The sequence below is a fragment of the Vitis vinifera genome, chromosome 11 (assembly GCF_030704535.1).
Source record: "Vitis vinifera cultivar Pinot Noir 40024 chromosome 11, ASM3070453v1".
NCBI lineage: Eukaryota > Viridiplantae > Streptophyta > Magnoliopsida > Vitales > Vitaceae > Vitis > Vitis vinifera.
Window position 1 is genome coordinate 12,177,096 of NC_081815.1, and position 24,402 is coordinate 12,201,497.

Genomic DNA, 24,402 nt, shown 5'->3' on the forward strand with positions numbered 1-24,402 from the left:
GCAGCATGCACCAACCATCTGACCAAGCGGTTAGTGCATCAGTGTGCCTTCCTCACACTAATGTGTGAACCCGTGCCATGTCTAGGTGCCCATGGCTTGGGCTTGCTGCTTGCTTCCCCTATCCGGTCCAGCTTCATAACAACGAGCCATGGCATTGCGCCCATGGCTGAACCCTCTTGGTGCACAGGGCATTGCGCTCCTATGCTGTGCATAGGCATCATGGTGCGAGTCAGCTATTGTTTGGAGCCATCAGACCATGGCATTGTGCCCATGGTTTCATCAGCTGGCTCACCGCACAAGGCTTAGGCGCCCTCGTGCCTGCACAGGGAGGGGGTAGGCCGCACCAGGCCCCGTGCCGTTGCGGCCACTGGGTGCACACCACACATGTCGTAGAGCCCATGTGTGCGTGTGCTCGAGTCATGTCCATATGTCCTAGGCATGCCCAAGGTCGTGCCATGGTGCCCCCTTGGTACGGTCAAGGCTACCCTTGGTGGCTCCTTCCTTTGAGTCACCTACCCCCCGCCCCCTTAAAGAGTAATACGGGCGGTTTTCATTGTTTCTGGAGGAGACATCAATATGCCTGAGGAGACATAATGGAATAATAAATAATTATAAATTAAAATTTCAAAAGTCCCTCAGCCTTCATCTGCACCACCTAAGTCAGGTGCGGCACGATGCCCATCTGGTGCGCACGCGGTGCATGTCTGGCTCACCCGCAGTACACGCGCGGTGCGAGTTTGGCCCTCTCGCGATGCGTGTCTAGCTCGCCCACGGCCTCCTCACATAGCCCCTAGAGTTTGAACCACCAAACCTCCAGGATTTCCTTGCTTTCAGCCTAGTGTCACAGGATGCTTCAAATGACCCTCCCCATGGGCTTATATAGGATGAGGGAAGCTTCTGGAGACTCCTGAAGCCATCTACACTAAGACATTGGTGGGAAGAGTGTGGAAGGTTCTAGAGATGTCTAGAGATGTCCACACATCTCTACACTATGGTGGAAGGCATGAGAGGAGTCCAAGGCTTTCTAGAGAATTCTAGAGATCTCTTGTATATTCTTGTACATAGGGTTGTACATAGATTAGTGTAGGGAGTTCTAGAATATTCTTGATTTGTAAGGAACCCTCCAAGGTTCCAAAGAGTTCCATTGGTGCCTATAAATAGGTAAGGCCCTCATTTGGCCAAGGCACCACCCAAATCACTTCCTAACCAAGCAAGTGAGTTTCCAAGCACTTGTAAAGGCTTTCTTGAGTTAATAAGAGCTTCCATTCTTTAAAGAGTCGCCTACTAAGCTTCTTAAGCTTTTGAGTCGCGAGTGTCTTAGCCTAGCAAGCTAAGCATTGGGGAGCAAGGCTGACTTAGCAAGATCAAGCGTCTTGACTTGCCTAAGTGCCGCACGAGCTTAGTGAACGACTAAGTCCGTGACACTAGGCTCTCATGGGTGCAAGGCCTACCCATGAGGCCTATTCCTCCATGGTTAAGTCAAGAGGCTAAGGGGCTGACAGTAGGCTTCTACTCCTTGTGCATTTTATAAATGACGATTATTTCCATTTGTGTTATGTGTTGTGTAGGCTTTCAAAGCATTGTTAAGTGCTACTACTTCAAATGAGCAACTTTATGCCCTTGGGGAGTTGATGTATCAGGTATTTATGTTTGATTTGTTTGTTACTTTTTTAAGAAGCTACATGAAGTAGAAACTCAAAACATGTTGTTTTTAATGAACAACAAATGATATAAGAACTTTTTTGTTGCAGTGTCATTACAGCTATAGTGCTTGTGGGCTTGGTTCTGATGGGACAGATAGGTTAGTAAAATTGGTACAGGAGATGCAACATAGTAAATCATATAGATCTGGAAATGGGTCTCTCTATGGGGCAAAGATTACTGGAGGTGGTAGTGGTGGAACAGTTTGTGTGATAGGGAGCAATTGTTTAAGGAGCAGTCAACAAATTCTTGAGGTAGTTTCCCTAAAACCTTATCTTTCATAAAGAATGAATACAAGTCCTTACTGATATTGTTGTTTGCTTTGGTCATTATATACAATCATACTAGACATCATTTTCATTTTGTTATATATATTTAGGTAAGATGCTAGAATTTTGAGAAATATTACATAACGTTGCAAATTTATCAATGGAATATAGTGGATGAAAATTTGAAGTTGCAAAACTTTTGTTTTCACTAGAAATCAGAAATTTTTTCTTGCCAATAATAGCACGAGCTTGCACTTCTTTTAGCTCTTTCTTACACATTATTTGACATTGATGTGCTTGGTCCTGCTGTCTTTCTCCTCTCTTAACATTTGCAGCTTTCTAGTTTTTCTAGGTATCTCATTTTTATTCTTTTCCAGTCAAGTCATCAAGTCGGGTAGTTTTACTAGTCTTCCAAAATGAAGTATCTTTGGATGCTTGAGATGAGGGTCGTCTGGTTTTTTGTACCTTTCCTGCCCCCCAAACCCAAAGCTCTGGCGAGCTCTTCTTTTGCTAAAGGATGGGGGTTTAAACTCTTTCCTACTCTTTTACCCTTTTTTCTTCTCTCTTTTTCTCTCCTTTTTCTCTATTTTTTTCCTTTTTACCTCGATAGTAATGTTGAAGAAGAAAGAGAAAAGGTTGTATGCAACATCAACAGTTATTTTTTCAAAGTGACAGTTTTCAACACAAGCTTGCATGTCTCTTGGGCTAGGTGCCAACATATGTGTAGATAATTATGAGTTTTTTTATCTTATCTGTTAGTTAGATAATTATGAGTTTTTATCTTATCTATTAGTTAGTACTTTATCCGTTAGGCATTCAAAATAAATAAGGTCGGCTTGGATTAGGACTCTTTTATTTTGTTGTTTTAGATTATTCTTTAGAGTTATCTATATCCCAAGTTTTTAAGAGAAGTCCTTGCTGATCAAAAAAAAAAAAAAAAGAATTAAAAAAAAAGGTCTATGCATTAAAGACTATGGTATCAGAGTAAAAAATCTTATGAATCCCAGCAATGGTAAAGACGGCCATGTAACAGTGGCAGAACTGATGCACGATGAGACGACCAGATTCAGGCGAAAATGCAAACAACAGCAACGTTCCAGGTCAACAATAACACCTCCCTGCAGATGGTAACACACAAATTAAATGGGAAAAATTATCTTCAATGGTCCCAGTCCATCAAATTGGTGATTTGTGGCAAAGGAAAGTTGGGCTTCCTCACCGGAGAAACGAGTGCACCAAACAAAACAGATCTGACTTATTCGTCATGGGTAGCAGATAACTCAATTGTAATGGCATGGCTGATAAATTCAATGGAGCCGAAGATTGGTCAGATTTTCATGTTTCTCTCACCTGCGAAGGCAATATGGGACTTGACAAGAAAAAAATACTTGGATATGGACAATGCAGCACAGTTTTTTGATTTAAAAACAAGAATAAAAGAGATGAAGCAGGGAACGATGAGTGTTACTCAATATAACACTGAATTACAAAATATTTGGCAGGAGTTAGATTTATTTTATGAATCTGATTTGGGATGTGAAGATTGCTGCCTGAAACAGAAGCGAATGATCGAGAAGGAGCATGTCTTTAAGTTCCTTGTAGGCCTTAATAGGGAACTTGATGAAGTCCATGGACGAATACTGAGTAGATCGCCATTTCCATCAATCAACGATGTCTTTGCTAAGGTAAGAAGAGAGGAGGATCGAAAACAAGTCATGCTTGGAGAAAAAACAACAATCAAGGGCTGGTTGATGGCTCTGCCCTTGTCTCACACAGTGTACCAGCGAACAGAAGCAATGGAGAGCAATGGAAACGCCTGTGGTGCGACCATTGCAACCGTACCAGGCATACTCGTGACACTTGCTGGAAAATTCACGGAAAACCAGCAAACTGGACACTAAGGAGACAACCAGAAGGTAGAGGATTTCAAGCCTAAACCTCAACTAGTGATCCGAATATTAACTTCAACAAATCAGAAGGATCCAAATGGTACACAGTGTACCAGCAAACAGAAGCAATGTACCAGCAAACAGAAGCAAGGGTGGGTAGGTATTTCTTTTTCAGATTCATTAGAACTGAATTCTGTGCTTTATGTGCCAAATTTATCATGCAATTTGTTGTCAGTAAGAAAGCTAACCAAGGACTTGAATTGCACTGCTAAGTTCTTCCCTTCTTGTTGTGAGTTTCAAGATCTATCTTCAGGGAGGACAATTAGGAAAGCTCGGGAATGTGACAGACTCTATTATTATGAGGATTCAGCTGTGGAGAATGGACAATCTAATGTTGCAGGTAGTGAATTAGGGTTTTTTTCTAGTAATGATGAAATAATGTCATGGCACTTTAGGTTAGGCCACCCCAATTTCTTGTACTTAAAATCTTTGTTTCCAGCCCTATTTGGTAATTAAAATGTTTATGATTTTCAATGTGAAATATGCCAAATTGCAAAAAGCCATAAAAATACCTACCCACTACGACCGCATAAAGTCTCACAACCTTTTTCCCTGATACATAGCGACATTTGGAGTCCCTCACGAGTTCCAAACTTAACCAATACTAAGTGGTTCATATCTTTTATAGATGATCACACACAAATTTGTTGGATCTACCTGTTAAAAGAAAAATCAGAAACAACCCAATCTTTTAAAGAGTTTCATTCTATGATCCAAAATCAATTTCAAACCAACATTCAGATCCTCAGAACAGATAATGGAACAAAGTATTTTAATTCCATCCTTGGACCTTACCTAAAAGACCATGGAATCATACACCAAAGCTCATGTGTTGACACCCCCCAACAAAACAGCATTGCTGAAAGAAAAAACCGCCACCTCTTAGAAGTAGCTCGATCCCTCATGTTTACTACCCACATGCCAAAACGTTTTTGGGGCAAAGCTATCTTAACTACAGTCTTCTTAATCAACCAAATGCCCTCTAGGATACTCATCATGAAAACACCCTTAGACACACTGCTTCAATCCTACCCTAACTCTCGGCTTCATCAGAACTTACCCTTAATAATCTTTGGTTGTACCTCATTTGTTCACTACATAGCTCCTGGTAGATCTAAGCTTGAGCCTCGTGCCATTAAATGTGTTCTTCTGGGTTACCCATCCACTAAACATGGGTACAAGTGTTTTGATCCTATTTCGGGTAAGCTTTTTATCACCATGGATGTCAAATTTTTTGAAAAAAAACCATACTTTCCCATCACCACTCTTCAGGGGGAGAATATGAGTGAAGATTGCTTCCAGGAAACATCATCACCTCAATTGCCAAATAGCCCACCAGCCGACCAACTGCCACCATTACTACCTGAATCACCCATCATAACTGAATCTAGAGTGCCATTAATACTTGAAAATTCTGTTACAGGGGAAGATACTAATTCACTACCTACAGAACCACCAAAACAACAGCTCTGTGTCTATTCTCAACGGCAACCTTCTCAACAAATAAAGCTCAACACATCACGAGTTGACTTAAAATCTGAACTGGAGATTGAACCAAAATCTGACAGCAACAGTCCACTTGATGTTCAAGGTGAAACTTGTGAGGAAACAGGTGACAACTTAAACAAGCCAATAACGCTTCGAAAGAGAGTAAAATCGTGTACCCAACGCCCAATCTCAAATTTTGTCTCATACCACAAGCTATCAACCTCATTTCAAGCATTTGTTACCCATATTTCCTCTAAAGAAACAATGCCAAGGAATATACATGAAGCCTTGAAAAACCCAAAATGGAGGGAAGCTGTTATAGAGGAAATGAAAGCCTTGCAGAAAAATAATACATGGAAAATTGTTGATTTACCAGGTGGTAAACATCTAGTGGGTTGTGTTAGATAGTGTACAGTTATTTAAGTTATTTACTTTTCCTTTTCCTTTTCTTTCCTTATTGTATTGTGGGTCCCACTAACATGTATATATATACCCAAGTCCAATGTGTATTATTAACAGTTTTTCAATAACAAAAGTTAGGGATTCTCCCTTTTCTCTCTTTTCACATGGTATCAGAGCCTAGGGAGAAAAAAAAAAAAACCCTAATTATTTCTAGTTTATCCGTGAATCCATTCTGGGAAATCTTTCAGTGACCGTGTTTCATTCCGGTCACCTTTCCCATCTCCTAAAGCTTTCCGATCAACTGTATCGCCGTCAAAAAACCCTCACCACTGGCGACTTTTCCGGCGAAGTCCTTTTCCGACACTGACCATACCATCAGGTGCGCAAAGAGGAGATCTTCAAGTTTTCTCAAAGCACCGAAGGGAGATTCTCAACCACGCGCCGACCGCGTGCGTTTCTTCTCCGACGGCCTAAACCTCACGCGCCGGCGCTTGAGGGCGCATGGAGCACTTTCCGGCCACGCGCTTCCACCTCCAGCCTCACCTGATGCCATCTAGCCACCCTCCATCTGTGCTTGTGCCATCCGAGCCCTGCAAGTGCATTTTTTGGGGTTTTTTTGTCTCCGTCGGCCCTTTAAACAGCCTTTCCGACGACCTCCGTTGACTTCCTCTCCACCCCGAGCCCTGCACGTGTCTTAGGAAGTGTTCTTCTACCCTTCCAGTAGTGTCACATTTGTTTTTCTTTACTATTTGGTCTCTCACAGCCGCGGATCCTCGGTTTTTCTTCTTTCAACTGCGATCTGAAGCCGTATTAGGGCTCTCTTCGATCTAAACATATTTCGTTCTCCAGATAAGTAGATATGGCTACTAAAAGTTTCACTTTTTCCTCTGTCATATCTGGATCTCCTATGATTACTTCGGAGAAATTGGTTGGCAGTGAAAATTATTTGTCCTGGTCTGCCTCTGTGGAGCTTTGGTTTATGGGTCAAGGTTATGAGGATCACCTTGTTACACAGGAGGCGGATATCCCTGAGGTTGACAGAGTACAATGGAGGAAGATAGATGCACAGTTATATAGTGTGTTATGGCAATCAATTGATCCTAAGATTCTGCTTCATCTTCGGGCCTACAAAACATGCTTTAAATTTTGGAATCAGGCAAAAGGATTATACACGAATGATATCCAACGTCTTTATAAGGTGGCTTCTTCTATTGTCAATGTCAAACAACAAGACATGGATTTATCTACTTATATTGGTCAGATTGCCTCTCTTAAGGAGGAATTCTTGACCGTGATGCCTCTTACTATTGATGTTGGGGATCAACGAACACAGATTGACAAGTTCTTCATGGTTCTTACGTTTATTGGCCTCCGTCCAGATCTTGAGACCGTCCGCGATCAGATTCTTGGTAGTTCCTCCGTTCCATCCTTGGATGATGTGTTTGTTCGCCTCCTTCGTATCTCCTCCACTCAAACTTTGCCATCTGATAACACTTCAGATTATTCTATGTTAGTTTCTCAAACTAACTCTCGAGGAGGACGCAGTGGTAACCGAGGTAGAGGTCAACGTCCTCATTGCACCTATTGCAATAAGCTTGGCCATACTCGTGATCGGTGTTATCAGTTACATGGGCGGCCTTCCCACACTGCCCACGTGGCCTAGTCATCTCATCCTTAGCCGCCTCAGCCTCCCAGTTCCTCCACATCTCAGGGTATTTCCCTCACTGACAGTGAGTATGATGACTATCTCCGCTATCAGGCCACCAAGTCAGCTTTTGTTGCTTCTGTTGCCTAGACTGGTAATGCTTCTGCTTGTCTTACCTACACATCTTCTCTTGGACCTTGGATTCTAGATTCTAGCGCTTCTGATCACATATCTAGTAATAAGGATCTTTTCTCTTCTATTACTACTACCTCTATCTTACCTACTGTTACTTTAGCTAATGGTTCCCAAACTATGGCTAAAGGTTTTGGTTTAGGTCATCCTCTCCCTTCCCTACCTCTCCATTCTGTCCTTTATCCCCCCGAGTGTCCTTCTAATCTTATTTCCATCAGCAAAATAACTCGCACTCTTAACTGTTCTATCACTTTCTCTGATAAATTTGTGACCTTGCAGGACCGGAGTACGGGGAAGACGATTGGCATAGGACGTAAGTCTCAAGGCCTCTATCACCTCACCTCGCCTTCAACTCCTGCAGTTTGCATTTCCACTGATGCTCCCCTCCTCATCCACAATCGCCTGGGCCACCCTAGTCTATCCAAGTTCCAGAAAATGGTCCCTCGTTTTTCATCTTTGTCGTCGCTTGCGTGTGAGTCCTGTCAGCTTGGGAAACATACTCGTGTCTTGTTCCCAAAGCGTTTGAATAATCGGGCAAAGTCTCCTTTTGAACTTATCCACACTGATGTTTGGGGTCCTTGTCGGACCGCATCTACTTTAGGATTTCAGTATTTTGTCACTTTCATTGATGACTATTCTCGATGTACTTGGTTATTTTTAATGAAAAATCGAGCTGAGTTATTCTCTATTTTCCAGAAATTTTATGCTGAAATCCAAACCCAGTTCAATATTTCTATTCGTGTGTTGCGCAGTAATAATGCCAGGGCATATTTTTCTACACCATTCACTTCATTTATGTCCCAACATGGGATCCTTCATCAGTCTTCTTGTGCTCATACTCCTCAACAAAATGGGTAGCTGAACGTAAGAATTGACATCTTGTTGAGACAGCTCGTACTCTCCTTCTCCATGTAATGTTCCTTTTCGTTTTTAGGGGGACGTTGTTCTTACAGCATGTTATTTGATTAATCATATGCCCTCATCTGTATTACACGATCAAATTCCTCATTCCCTTCTTTTCCCTGACCAACCACTTTATTTCCTTCCTCCTCGTGTTTTTTGTTGTACTTGCTTTGTTCATATTCTTACTCCTAGATAGGACAAACTTTTTGCCAAAGCCACAAAATGCATCTTCTTGGGATATTCCAGACTTCAAAAGGGTTATCGTTGTTATTCCTCTAAGACTCATCGCTACTTTCTCTCCGCTGATGTCACTTTCTTTGAGGACTCACCGTTCTTCTCCACCTCTGAGTCTCTTCCTGTTTCTAAAGTCTTACCCCTTCCCATTATCTCCCCACCTGATGCAGTGCCTTCTCGCTCACTTCAGGTTTATCATCGCCGTCATCGTGTCGCTGTTCCTCCTTCTTTGGCCGAGGTACCTGCTGACTCACTTCCTATCCCTTCGGCTTTTCCTACCCCGGCTCTGCTTCCTTCTGCTAACTTACCCATTGCTCTTCGGAAAGGTAATCAATCTACTCGTAATCCTCATCCCATTTACAATTTTTTGAGTTACCATCAATTATCTTCACCCTATTCTGCATTTGTTTCTACTATATCTTTTGTTTCTCTTCCCAAGAGCACCCCTGAGGCTCTTTTCCATCCAGGTTGGCGACAGACAATGGTAGATGAAATGGTTGCTTTATACTCCAATGACACTTGGGATCTTGTTGTTTTACCCTCTAGTAAATCTACAGTTGGTTGTCGTTGGGTCTACATAGTTAAGGTTAGCCCTGATGGTCAGGTTGATCGCCTTAAGGCCCGCTTAGTTGCTAAAGGTTATACTCAAGTTTATGGTTCTGATTATGGTGACACTTTCTCTCCTGTTGCCAAGATAGCTTCTGTTCGTCTATTGCTCTCCATGGCTGCTATGCGTTCTTGGCCTCTTTATTAGTTAGATAATAAAAATGCTTTCCTTCATGGGGATCTTGCTGAGAAAGTTTATATGGAGCAACCACCTGGTTTTGTTGCTCAAGGGGAGTCTGGTTTAGTGTGCAGGTTACGCCGTTCTCTATATGTTTTGAAACAATCTCCTCGAGCATGGTTTAGCCGTTTTAATTCTGTTGTTCAGGAGTTTGGCATGTTCCGCAGTACAGCAGACCATTCCATTTTCTATCATCATAACTCTTCGGGGCAGTGTATTTATCTGGTAGTTTGTGGACGACATCGTCATTACAGGCAGTGATCAAAATGGTATTCAGAAACTAAAGCAACACCTTTTCACCCACTTTCAGACTAAAGACTTGGGGAAACTCAAGTATGTCTTAGGGATTGAGATAACTCAATCCAATTCCGATGTGCTTCTTTCCCAGAGGAAGTATGCTTTAGACATCTTGGAAGAAACCGGTATGTTAGACTGTAAACCGGTAGACACTCCTAGGAATCCAAATGTCAAGCTTATACCAGGACAAGGGGAGCCTTTAGGAGATCCTGGGAGATATCGGGGACTTGTAGGTAAACTGAACTACCTCACCATTACTCGTCCAGACATTTCTTTTCCTATCAATGTTGTTAGTCAATTCCTACAGTCACCATATGATAGCCATTGGGATGCTGTAATCCGCATTCTTCAATATATCAAAAGCACACCAGGCCAAGGTGTGTTGTACGAGAACAGAGGTCATACCCAGGTTGTTGGTTACACAAATGCAGATTAGGCTGGCTCACCCACAAATAGACGTTCCACTTCCGGGTATTGTGTTTTTATTGGAGGTAACCTAATATCCTGGAAGAGTAAGAAACAAGATGTAGTGGTCAGATCTAGTGCTGAAGCCGAGTATCGAGTTATGGCTCTAGCAACATGTGAACTCATATGGCTAAAACATCTTTTTCGGGAGTTGAGATTTGGAAAGGATGAACAGATGAAGCTCATCTGTGACAACCAAGCCGCTTTGCATATTGCATCCAATCCAGTCTTCCATGAAAGGGCCAAACACATTGAAGTTGACTGTCACTTCATTAGAGAGAAGATCGCATCAGGATATGTGGCGACTAGTTTTGTCAATTCAAATGATCAACTAGCAGATATTTTTACTAAATCTCCCAGAGGTCCTAGAATTAAATACATTTGTAACAAGTTTAGTGCATATAACATATATGCTCCAACTTGAGGGGGAGTGTTAGATAGTGTACAGTTATTTAGGTTATTTAGTTTTCCTTTTCCTTTTCCTTTTCTTTCCTTATTATATTGTGGGTCCCACTAACATGTATATATATACCCAAGTCCAATGTGTATTATTAACAGTTTTTCAACAACAAAAGTTAAGGATTCTCCCTTTTCTCTCTTTTCATAGGTTGCAAATGGGTTTTTACGGTGAAATATAATCCAAATGGGAAGATTGAAAGATGCAAGGCCAGGCTTGTAGCGAAAGGATTCACTCAAACTTTTGGAATTGATTATTCTGAAACATTTGCTCTAGTAGCAAAACTAAATTCAATAAGGATCTTTCTTTCTTTGGCAACTAACTCTGATTGGCCACTTTATCAACTTGATATCAAGAATGCCTTCTTGAACAAAGAGCTTGTTGAAGAAGTGTATAGGGAACTTCCACCCAGATTCTTTGATGACCAAGGTAACAAAAAGGTGTGTAAGTTAAACAAATCTATTTATGGTCTAAAGCAATCCCCAAGGGCTTGGTTCGGAAGGTTTTCCCACGTGCTAAGAAGACACGGATATAGTCAAGGACATGCTGATCACACTATGTTCTACAAACATTCGGTTGATGGAAAAATTGTTATACTAATCGTGTATGTAGATGATATTATATTTACAAGGGATGACATAGACGGAATAGAGAAGTTGAAGAGAGTTTTGGCAAATGAGTTTGAAGTTAAAGACCTCGGCTTCTTAAGGTATTTCTTAGGAATGGAAGTGGCGAGAACCACACAGGGAATTGTTGTGTGTCAACGAAAATACACACTAGATCTTCTTGAAGAAACCGGGATGCGGATACACCTATGGAAGTTAACAAGAGGGAAGAAAATTTAGATGAGAAAATGTCAGTCGACAAAGGGAGGTACCAACACCTGGTTGGTAAGCTGATTTATTTGTCTCATACTCACCCAAACATTGCCTTTGCAGTCAATCGTGTTAGTCAACATATGCATTTGCCCACTAAAGATCATATGCTAAGATATCTCAAAACTACTCCCGGTAAGGGGCTATTTTTTAGAAAAAAATGAAGAAAGAGGAGTCAAAATTTACACAGATGCTGATTAGGTAGGGTCAGAAAGTGATCGGCATTCAACTACTGGGTACCATTCCTATGTTTGGGGAAATTTAGTAACATGGAGAAGTAAAAAGCAAAGTGTGGTGGCTAAAAGTAGTGCCGAAGCCAAGTTTTATGCAATTGCTCATGGAATCTGTGAAGGTTTGTGGATTAAACAAATGTAGGAAAAGCTAAAAATAGGAGTACACCAGCCAATGCAGTTTTTTAGTGACAACAAGGCAACTTTAGAAATTTCACGAAATCCAATTCACCACGATAGAACCAAACATGTTGAAGTTGATTGACATTTTATTAAGAAGAAGATCGAGAGTAAAGTCTTAGACATTTCTTACGTGCCTACAAAAGAGCAAGTTGTGGATGTTTCAACAAAAGGCCTGTCTAGAAGCAACTTCAAGCATATGGTTGGCAAGCTGGGCATGCTGAATATTTTTTGCCCAGCTTGAGGGGGAGTGTAGATAATTATGAGTTTTTTTTTTTTTTTATCTTATTTGTTAGTTAGATAATTATGAGTTTTTATTTTATCTATTAGTTAGTACTTTATTCGTTAGGCATTCAAAATAAATAAGGTCGGCTTGGATTAGGACTCTTTTATTTTGTTGTTTTGGATTATTCTTTAGAGTTATCCATATCCCTAGTTTTTAGGAGAAGTCCTTGCTGATAAAAAAATAAAAAATCAAATAATAATAATAATAATAATGAAAAAAAAAAAGGTCTACGCATTAAAGACTTTAATATGTAACTAGAGGATTAGCTCCCCAATGAGAGCTAATATCTTCTTTAGGTCCTTTAATGATGTTTCCTCTTCATTTATCATTCTTGGAAATTTTCTCAATGGTTTCGTCAGGTCAGTTTTTCCTTGTGCTAAGCCTTGTGCTTAAATTTTTCTTGTTTTCATTTCGCTTATCTCTTAATTCTTTTCCATGAATGATGGCAAAAAGGTACAAGAAGATGAGGTCATGTGGTTTTGTCAAGGAATTCTAGTTGAAAAATAGGGTTTCACGGGAATAATAATCTTCCATTGAGATTATTCTTTTATAGAGTTTACAGCATATACAAATCCTTCAAATCAGGAAACTAAATCACTAATTAAAGGGAAAGAATTACTCCTAACAATAACTTTCCTAAAAATACAAAGATTGACAACTAATAGCTAATTTACAGCTTTACAAAGTTATTTCTTTCCATATCAGTTTCGGTTTTCCAACACTCCTCAAGCTTGCTTAAAGATATCTTCCATAGCCAGCTTGCCAACTAGAAAATCGAATTGCCTCTTGTGTAGTCCTTTGGTGAAGACATTAGCCACTTGTTCCTCAGTAGGGATATAGGTCATACAAACCAATCCGTTGTTTATCTTCTCTTTAATGAAATGTTTGTCCACTTCCACATGTTTGGTGCGGTCATGGAGAACCAGATTGTGAGCTACTAAAATTGCTGCCTTGTTGTCACAATACAACTTCATAGGAGATGAACCTGTCATCTTTAACTCTTCCAGTAATCTTCTTATCCACATAATCTCACAAATAACATGAGCTACAGCTCTAAACTCAACCTCAGCACTGCTTCTAGCAACCACGTTCTGTTTTTTACTTCGCCATGTAGCCAAGTTGTCACCTACAAATGAACAGTACCCAGAGGTGGACCTTCAATCCACTATGCTTCCAGCCCAGTCTGCATCAATGTAGGCTTCAATTTGTAGGTGTCCTCGTGACTTAAACAGAAGACCTCTACCTAGTGTCCCCTTTAGATACCTTAGGATCCTGTAAACAACTTCAAAATGCTTTGGTCCAGGCGCATGCATAAACTGACTAACCATACTCACTAAGAATGCTATGTCAAGGTGTGTATGGGATAGGTAAATCAATCTCCCAACAAGTCTCTGATAACGATCCCGGTCCTTCACATTCTTAGCTTTTGTAGGTTGTAGTTTTACATTCGGCTCTATAGGTATTTCAGCAGGCTTACATCCTAACATACCTGTCTCATCAAGAAAATCAAGAACATATTTCCACTAATTTACAAAGATACCTTCTTTGGACCTAGCAAATTCCATCCCAAGAAAGTATTTTAATGCCCCCAGGTCCTTAATCTCAAATTCCTCAGCAAGTTTCCGCTTCAACTTCTTTAGTTCATTGCAATCATCCTTAGTTAACACAATATCGTCAACATACACAATTAAGATGGATACTTTACTTTCATTTGAATGTTTGTAGAACATCGTGTGGTCAGCTTGACTTTGAGTATATCCATAATGATTTATTACTTTGCCAAAACGCTCAAACTAGGCTCTAGGTGACTGCTTAAGTCCGTATAAGGACTTCTTCAATTTTCACACTTTCCCAACTCCAAAACTTTCTTCAAAACCTGGTGGAGGACTCATGAACACTTCCTCCTCTAGGTCTCCATTAAGAAAGGCATTTTTAACATCCAATTGGTGTAAGGGCCAATTGGAATTTACTGCAAGGGACAACAAAATTCTAATCGAGTTTATTTTAGCTACGGGGGCGAAAGTCTATTGGTAGTCTATCCCATAGGTTTGAGTAAAACCCTTTGCCATAAGTCTAGCTTTGTATCTCTCAACACTTCCATCTGCTTTACTCTTTATCGTAAAAACCCATTTGCACCCTACAACTTTTTTTTCCTTTGGTAAATCTACAACCTCCCAAGTGCCATTCTTTTTTAAGGCATTCATTTCCTCAAACACTGCCAATTTCCAACTCGGTTCATTTAGTGCTTCCTGAATATTTCTAGGTACCACAAGTTTTGAAATATTTGTAGTGAATGCTCTATAGTTGTCAGAAAGGTTACTGTAGGATATATATTTGGCAATGGGATGTTTAGTGCAGGCTCAGGTTCCCTTTCTGAGAGCAATAGGGAGATCAAGGTCAAGGTCCTGTGCAGGAACAACTGGGGCTAATCCTAAACCAGGCTTGGGTGCAGATATTTCTGGACTTGGATCAAAGTGTGATAGTAAACTTAGATCAGTAACAGGAGAAGAAGAAGTATGTATAGGAGCAGGAACAAAAGGAGGGTTACCTGAGGCATTTAGAGAGCCATTGCCCAGGGCTTTCGGTTGACCATGTGCTGGGATGATCAGCCGGTCTTTACTTCTTCCAGGGACTTTTTTCCTTGAATAAACCACAGGCTCAAGATTGTTTCTATTTTTTTTTTATTCGTAGTATTTCTTCTTCTGACAGACCAATTTCATATTTGCATTCAGTAGGCTTAGTTTCCTTATTTTCTTTTTCAAGAGAGATATCAAGAATTATACTAGGCGAAGGTTCAACAATTTCCCAAAAATTTGGTTCCACTAATTTCTCCTCCTGAAGTAAATTTTTGGTAAAATATGGGACATTTTCCATAAAGGAAACATCCATAGTTGTGTAAAAACGTTTTGTAAGCGAATTAAAACATTTGTAACTCTTTTTATTAGGAGTATATCCTACAAAAACACATTTTTCTGCTCTTGGGTCTAACTTAAATCTTGACCTTTTTGGAATGTGTACATATGCAATGCAACCAAATATTTTCAAGGGTAATTCAGAATTGATTCAAGATCCTAGAAATACCTTTTTCAAGCACTCCAAAGGAGTGGTATACTGCAAAATTTTTGTAGGCATCCTGTTGATTAGATATGAAGCAATTAGTATGGCATCCCCCCATAAGTATTTTGGAATATTCATGTAAAACATCATAGCCCGTGCTACTTCTAATAAGTGTTTATTTTTACGTTAAGCTATTCCATTCTATTCAAGGGTATCAGAACACAAAGATTGATGTAAAATTCCTTTCTCGTTTGAAAAGGTTTCCAAAACTTTATTAAAGTACTCAATCCCATTATTAGATCTCAAAATACTGATTTTTGTTTGAAATTGGTTTTCAATCATTCTGTAAAATTCTTTAAAAATCCTTTCTACTTCAGATTTTTCCCTCATTAAATATACCCAACAAAGACGTGTATGGTCATCTATAAAGGTCACAAACCATTTTTTTCCTAAAATTGTGGTTACTTTTGAAAGTCCCCAAACATCACTATGAAAAAAATAAAATGGTTTTGATGCATAGTAGGGTTTTGGAATGTAAGTTTTACGTTGGCTCTTTGCCAATAAACAACTCTCACATTGAAATGATAAAGGATCAACCTTTTGAAATAACATTGGAAATAAATGTTTTAAATAAGAGAAACTAGGATGGCCTAATCTGCAATGTCAAACCATTATTTGATCACGAACAGAAAGAGAACTAATACTACTTAGTCCTTAAGCAATTTTATTACTAGATAAATTATCCTCGAAATAATAGAGACCATTGATCATCCTAGCACTGCCAATCGTCTTCCCCGAGCTCCGGTCCTGAAAAATACAATGGGATTCATAGAAGATAACACAACAATTAGAATCTCTAGATAATTTGCTAACAGACAAGAGATTACAAGTAAGTTTAGGAACATGGAGAACAAATTTAAGATCTATTCCCTCAAAGATTTTTATTAGACCTTTTCCTGCAATAGGTGAGAAATTACCATCAGCTATTCTAACCTTTTTATTTCCAGGACACGATGAATAGGATTCAAACATGTTTGAGAAATTGGTCATGTGATCGGATGCTCCTGAATCGATTATCCATGGAGTAGATTTAAAACGACAAGATGGAGCATATAATTCATTACCTGTGTGTGCCACAGAAACACTAGGAGTACCGGATGTCGAGTTGGATTTCAACAGTGCAAGAAGATGCTCCATTTGCTCAGTGGTGAAGGTGCTGGTCTCAGCCTCATTAGCAATAGGAATAATAGCTCAGTCTGGTTTGTCACCTATTTTTCCTTTCCAATTCGCAAGTTTCCCATGGATTTTCCAACAATTCTCACTAGTATGGCGAGGCTTGTTGCCAAAATCACACCAAACCCGTGGTCTTTCATCTGATTTGCGCTGAAACGCAACAGCTTTATTATAGCCTCCACCCATGGTAACCAAGGTTGAACCTTCAATAGCAACTCTAGGTCCCTTCTTACCCAGCATCACATTCCTCCGACTCTCTTCTCTTCTAACTTCTGAAAAAACTTCATCAATTGAAGGCTGGGATTGTCATCCAATGATTCTCCCCCTTACCTCATCAAACTCGACATTAAGGTCAGCTAAGAACTTGAAGATCCAATTGTCTTCCATGGTCTTCTAATGATGACGTCCATCCTCGGCAAATTTCCACTCATAGGTGTTTAAGAGGTCAAGGTCTTGCCAGATTCGCTTCAAGGAGTTGAAGTACTTTGTGATGTTGTCCTCCTCTTGTTGTATCTCATCGAGTTTGAGGGTTAATTCAAAGATCTGTGATTGATTCCCTAGATCAGAATACATCCGATTTACATTCTCCCAAAGCTCTTGTGTTGTTGGATAACACATGTAATTAGAGCTAATTTCTTCTTCCATAGAATTCACAAGCCATGTCATCACCATGGAATTCTCAGCATCCCATATAGCATAGTTCGGATCATCCACTGCAGGAGCCTTCTTTTCATCCATCAAGTAGCCCATCTTTCCACGTCCTCTGATGTACATCCGAACTGATTGAGACCATCTCAGAAAGTTGTCACCATTCAAGCGAATCATGGTGATTTGGACAGAGTGAGATTCCAAGGTAGTAGGACTGATTTTTGAAGAATCAGTGATGATGGGATTGTTCAGAGAAGGTTGAGGAACAGTAGTGGACTCGTTTGAAATATCCAACATGGTTTCAAAGAGAATAGGGATTGAAAGAGAGGAAAAAAGAGGGTTTTGGCAAGCAAATTGCTAGCTCTGATACCAAGTTGAAAAATAGGGTTTCACGGGAATAATAATCTTTCATTGAGATTATTCTTTTATAGAGTTTACAGCATATACAAATCCTTCAAATCAAGAAACTTAATCACTGATTAAAGGGAAAGAATTACTCCTAACAATTACTTTCCTAAAAATACAAAGATTGACAACTAATAGTTAATTTACAGCTTTACAAAGTTATTTCTTTCCATATCAGTTTCGGTTTTCCAACAGTTTTGAGCATTGTTTAATATTCCACTATCAATAGGCTGGTATTTTATGGATTCAAGCAATGTAGATCTTGGAGTAGTCCTATGGAGGGTAAATTGTTTTTCCCCAAAGGTTGTTTTGAGGTTGGGTTACCTCTTCCCTTTACCCTATTGTTCAAAGATCCGGTTAGCTACTTACACTTGACTTCTAATCAACTATTCATGAACACGATCAGACCGATTATGTCGATGGTGGTTCTAGACCATATGAAGGGCTTGAGGATCATGGTAGAAGACGTCCTTTATACTTCACTATGAAGCAATCCAAAGTGCAGTACGAGTGGTACATGTTCCCTTAGTCTGGTACGAATGGATTCATTATAGGGGCTCCATCAACCAATAAGGATTTAAACATGGGGTAGTAGCGGCATCTAGGAAATGAGAGTTAAATGTTACAGAGCCAGAAGAGACTTATGTCTCCTTGCTACCATGGTCTCTAGGTTTTACCATTTCCTGCCTTTGCATTTTCAGGCCTTCTTTGATTTTATGTAGATTAACTTCCCTTTTTTGAACAAATGCAGGGAAAGTGGAAGTCCCTAACCAAGAGGAGTCCTATTGTGAGGAAATAGCAAGTTGGTTTAAGATAAAACAATGTTTTTAGGGATCAAAAGATTTTTCTAAATGCCTTTTCAACTCTATGTTACGTTCATTGCCCTCAAATCGATTTCCCTTGTATCCAATATTCCCTTTGTTAAGCCAAAGCATTCTATTCTACCAAAGAGGAAATTTGTCCTTCCTCATCCTCCCTTAGTTGTAGAAAGGTTTAAGAGGAAAAGAAATGATGTCTCTAAACTTTCTTCTTCTAAAGGAAAGTATCAGAATGTGGGGTTAAATAATAGTGGATCGATTAGGTCTCCATTGGCCTTGGGTCTTGCAATTAGAACACATTCCAACTCTTCAAGGGTCCTCCTCACTTAAAGATTTGAATAGAGAGGCTGATGAGCGAGTGGACTTGCTTAAATTAAATGCTCTAAAGGGTATAGGAAGCCCAGGGGGTTCATTGAAGGCAAGATTGTACAAGGGTTAGTGAATAAATTTTTTGTATTAGGTTAATTGATTGATTAGAAGACCTTGTGGGCTTAATTAATCAATTAGGACCCATTTTGGGCTAAATTAAGTGACCCAAGCCCATGTGGACTCAAGTCACTTAAACCTAGTTAGGAAACCCTATTAGGGGTTAAGGTTTTCAAGTTAGTTGTCTTCCACCATCCAAAGAGATAAGAGAGAATCATAGCCTCCACTCTCCCAAGCACCCACCTTTGATGTGCTAAGATCAAAGGAGAGTCATCTGGCGGAAGACCTCGGGTGTACGAGACTTCTAGAGGATTCGATCTTCATCTACATCGAAAGGAAAAGATTTGAGAACATCCAAATCTAAAGTATTGTATTCTATAGCACTTGATCTAAATCCTAGTAAAGTTTTTATTTTTATGTTTCCATTGTGCTTAGGATTTAGTGAAAACCTAGGAAGATTCATATGTGCCTAACCTAATCCATACGAAACAAAGAAATCTAAGATTCCCTACAGATATTATGTTTAAGATCACTTCAGGGTTGTAGATAGGTCTTCTTGCTCCTCTTTGGCCATCCTTGACTTTGCTCCATCAATTTTTTGTTTGTTGCCGATGACTCTGAGCTCTTCCTTCATGTTTGCATATCTGTTGGCTTGGGCTAACAACTCTTCCATGGTGGAGAGGTTTCTTTTAGCTAATGACCTGAGCAATGGGCTTCTTGGAGATAAGGTTTTTCTGATGGCCACTATCATAGTTCTTTGATCTTTGCTTTCTACCTGCATTATTTCTGATATGGATCGATCGACAAATTTTCTTGCAGATTCCCCAAGTGCCTACCTTAGATTGAAAACATAGTCCACACTTTTCCTTGGTCGGGAATTACAAATGTACTGTTTTAGGAATAAATCATGGAGTTGGGTGAAACTGTGTATTGACTGTGTAGGTAGCTGTTGGAACCATATGAGAGCAAACCCCTGCAGGCTGGCAGGAAAAACTCGTCGAAGTAGCCCTTCACGGTTGCCTTTTAATGCCATCAGTTGTCAATAACAGTAAAGGTGCTCAACAGGGTCTTCCATACCATCATACAGTTTGAACTTTTTATAGTCCAAATAATGAGCTAGCAACTCTTGAAGCAAATGAGGAGCGATGGGTGATGCATGGATTTGGTTCCAGTACCATCTTTTGGTGCCCATAGGGTCAAGTCAGCTTGTAATTTAAGTTGTTGGGCCTCAGCAACCAGTTCTTTGTACTTACATCCCAACTTTGTTTAACTCTAAGCTTGGTCATTTGAAGGATTGTCAGTTTATGGCCAGCCAATAATGGGATCGCAATGGTTTGTAATGCTATTCTCTGAAAATTCATCATGTTGTGTTAGGATGTTCAAGGCCTCAATCTGTCGACGTATCATCTTTTTGAGGAGCTCCATTTGTCGGTGGACAATATGCTCTATCCAATGTTGATATTCCCATTGTTGCCTTTCCATCTTAAGCCACAGTTTTGATCGCTAATTCTGGATTGCAACTTTCTCCACCCTTTCTTCATCTGTTCTTTCAACAGGTTGAATTCCTTCAGGTTCCATGGATTTTTTTATTCAAACTCAAGCTAAGAAGCTTAAGCTTTAAGAAAAGTTCCCACAAATGGTGCTAGTGAAATAACAAAACTTCTATTTTCACTAGAAATGGAAACATGAAGTTGCAAAACTTTTGATTTCACTATAAATGGGAATTTTTTTCTTGTTAGTAGCAAAACAAGCTTGCCCTACTCATAACCCTTTCTTACGGTCATCTGATATTGGTCTGCTAGTTCTTGGAGCCTTTCTCCTCTCCCAAGTTTTGCATCTTTTTAGTGTTTCTAGCTAACGCATTTGTATTCCTTTTTAGTCCAGTCATCAAATCAGGTAGCTTTATTGGTCTTCCAGAGGGAAGTATCTCTGGATGCCCGAGAGGAGGATTGTCTGGGCTTTTGTAACTTCAGAAGCCATGACAGTAATTTCACTAAAAAATTGTGTTTTTATGGCTCTATATTCCTTAATGATACATTCTTTTTTCTGGGAAAATTCCTTTATAATTGCAGCACATCATCAAAACAATAGTTCCTTGATTCAAGCTTGAGAGTTTTGAATTAGTGTGCTTTGCATTTTCTTTTTCTTTTTATTTTTATTAATACCCTTTTTCATGACTCAACCGATCATTGGATATCTTTATCTGCATTTTTAAGCCATTTCCTTTGCAGCAATAATGAGTTACGGGTTTCCAAAAGAAAAACTGTATTAACCTTTTCTAGTAAAAGGAAAAAATGTGGAGGGGTCTCCAATTTTCTCTTCAACTGCACGACACTCTTGTCATCAATTTTCGTTTGAAGCAAACAGACCTCTGACAACTGAATGGAACATTTAACATGTCTTTTCCAATCATGCACAAAAAAAGGTCATTTTATACACTATTCAAAGTCCTAAATCAATCGGATAAATTCCTGTTTTGGCATCTTTTCTGTTCTGAAATTATCTTACACCTTTGTCTTTGGATCCCCAGATTCAGCAAAGATACAAAGATGCCACAGGCTTTATGCCCTTCATTTTTGAGGGTTCTTCACCAGGTGCTGCAAAGTTTGGATATCTGAAAATTCGTCGCCGCTCTCCTGCCAACCCAATTTAATTTCTTTACTTTGGTAGAACAAGAATAAGTATATTTATATCGCTCATTCTTGTAATAGGCATCTATCTGTCTGTGGACAGTGCTACTAAATCCCTCTTGGGAACACCTTAACAACTACACATAATAACTCAATAAATCCCTCTTGAGAACACCTTAGCTTTGATTTTGGAACTTCTTTGATTCAATAAAACGATTTAGGGATAAACTTGTATCCTGTGTATCACATACTGTTGACAACCTTTTGATCCAGCTCCTTGGTACCTGTCTTTGGAAAGGACGGTACAAGGTTACATAGTTGCAATTGGGATTATTTGTATGTGCTCTTTATATGAACAAAAATGTTGCAACTCTCTGCCCACTCAGCCATGGTGTGTTGAAAGGTCTTGAGCTTTTCTTGTGTGTACTGTGGACTTGTTGTCCTCATCTTCCATTGGGTTTTTTTTTTTTTTTTTTTTGTTTGGCTTTCTTGGTGATTTATTCCTAAGTTTTGGATAAGAAGAGAGATGAATGAGCATCACAAAAATGGTCCCAAATATCGGAATCGAAGAAAAAAGGATGGGGTTAGGGTACAAAATCCTATCCCCCTTTTATAAAACTGAAAAGAGCAACGCTTTTCACACAAAAGTGATATTCTCAAAACAATCTGGTTCTACACTTGGGGTCATCTTCATTATCTTGGGTATGTATTCCTCTTTCCACATGATTGATGGATGAAGATGATAAGGGGGAGTATATTAACAATGATAATGAATGAAGTATTATTAGGTGAATGGAGAAATGGAGTAATTGAACTGAATTGATGGCACATGGTAGGGGGGCTGTAGAGATCAAAGGAATGTGTATTATTGAATTGAGTATAGAGGGAGAGGTGGGTGGTGGGATCCAATGGAAGGCAAAAATGCTTATGCATTTAATGCAGTTTGGCTTATCTCCTATCTCCTTACACCTTACAAGTGCCCAATCCAAAACCACCCCCACCCCCCTCAATTCCTGTATTCCCCTATTTCTGGCTTTCTTTCTTTCAATCATATCAGAGGGGGTGTGAGTGTGAGTGTGAGTGTGAATATGATTGTGGCCCAAATCAGAATCCACTAATGTACCTCACTATGAGTCTATGATCGAACCTTGGACTGTTTACAAAATGGGCTCAGATATTCAACAATTCCTTACTCACTTATATTCCACCAATCCTCCAAAAATTAAAACCCCACCCCCATTAAAAGTTACTTTGAGAACTTAATTTTAATTTTCATGCCCAATATGCAGGAGAGGGAGGCAGGGAGGGAGGGAGGGAGGGAGGGAGGAAGGAAGGGAGAGTGAACACAATACAAGAAAAATAGGATTTTAGAGCAGAGTAGAGACGAGGAGGAAGCAAAGAGAATGTGGATTACTTTCCACAAAAGTAAGATTTACTTTTCTCTCCATTTTAATGGATGAATATAAAAGGCCAGAATCTTTCTGAGAGCATTCCAAGATTATGATGTCGGCCAAAGCATGGACACGTGTCTCTTCATCGATGGATAAAAGCAACTTCACCTCTTCCCCCGTTTCTTTTCTTTTCTTTTCTTTTCTCCCTCACTCTCAATATCACATGTGATTTTATTGTTCCAACCACCAACCCATCCCCTCCAATTCCTAACTCTGCCTCTTCCTTTTTTGATTCCCCCAGTCAAATTCGTTAAGCTGCCAAACTCTATGCGTCGTAATTCAAATCTGCTTTGACTCAAAAGGTAAGACTTGAGTATAAACTATCAAGATATTTTTTAGAACTTAATTGTTTAAGTCGATCTTAATGTAGGCCGTAAAAAAAAAAAAAAAAAACTTTTGTATTTTTATTTATATCTTAATTAAGATAATAAACAGTTTAAATCAATTTTAATTGTTTTAAAATTATTTTCATTTATAACTTTTCTAAGGGAAAAAGTATGTTTTGGCCCATCCATCTGAAAATGAAAATAAAAGAAAGGATTTGTTTGGACTAATAATTGTAGAAAAAAGGCTTTTTCAAAAAGCCATATTTGTATTGAACAGAGGTATTATGCCATAGGGAGTAGGTATGAAATTTGACCTATGACTAATAATACATAGAAATTGAATTTAACCATTGAGATGATGCTTTCTTATAATAAGTGCATTATCTGTCAAATAAAATTGAATCATATATATATATTTATATATATGGGTGGCAATTTTAATACGATTCAATCAAATATAATCATGTTTTTTTATAACTTGTTTGATAAATGGGTCGTATTTAATTAATAAACTCATTTAATTTGTTTAATCATGTCAAAATAATTTATTTATAACCTAACTCACTTATGACCATTTAATTCATAGAAATTTATTAATTATACATATATAAATTATATAGTTTAAAAAAGTTTTTATAATTATAAATATCATGTAATTAAAAATAAATAAATAACAAAGTGTTCATATGAATTAAGGCTGCAACTTAGATTGGTTGGTCTAATGTAATCCAAACTCAACTTGATATTTAGACAAGTTTGAACAATCATTTTTAATAGTTAAGTTGGGTTTAAGTGAAGTTTTTCAATCCCAACTTAATTTGGGTTGGACTCCGTAAAGGTTCAAGCAATCTCAATCTAATCCGAACTTGATTAAATGGTTTTATAATATTTATAATCTATATTAACTTATATAATAATATTTATTTTCTTTTTTATATTTGTAAGAAAAAAATATCAAAAATATATTATATTATTACTTTTTCATTTTTTTTTTTTAGAAAGAGATATAGTTTTTTCATATTTATCATTTATATTTTCATAGAAATATAAA

At 38.9% G+C, this 24,402-nt stretch overlaps 1 protein-coding gene across 2 annotated transcripts in view; it reads left to right on the forward strand.

The window, feature by feature from the left end:
* LOC100258651 (L-arabinokinase) overlaps positions 1–21,891 on the forward strand; it is a 96,686-nt gene extending 74,795 nt beyond the window's left edge. The window contains exons 27-29 of one of the 2 annotated variants that reach the window (XM_002266608.5): positions 1,569–1,640; positions 1,752–1,955; positions 21,475–21,891. In XM_002266608.5, the coding sequence (XP_002266644.2) occupies positions 1,569–1,640; positions 1,752–1,955; positions 21,475–21,597 (399 nt within the window). In that variant the 3' untranslated portion in view covers positions 21,598–21,891. The remainder of the gene's footprint in view (positions 1–1,568; positions 1,641–1,751; positions 1,956–21,474) is intronic. The other variant, XM_019223221.2, reaches the window with a different exon arrangement.
* Positions 21,892–24,402: the final 2,511 nt, after the last annotated feature.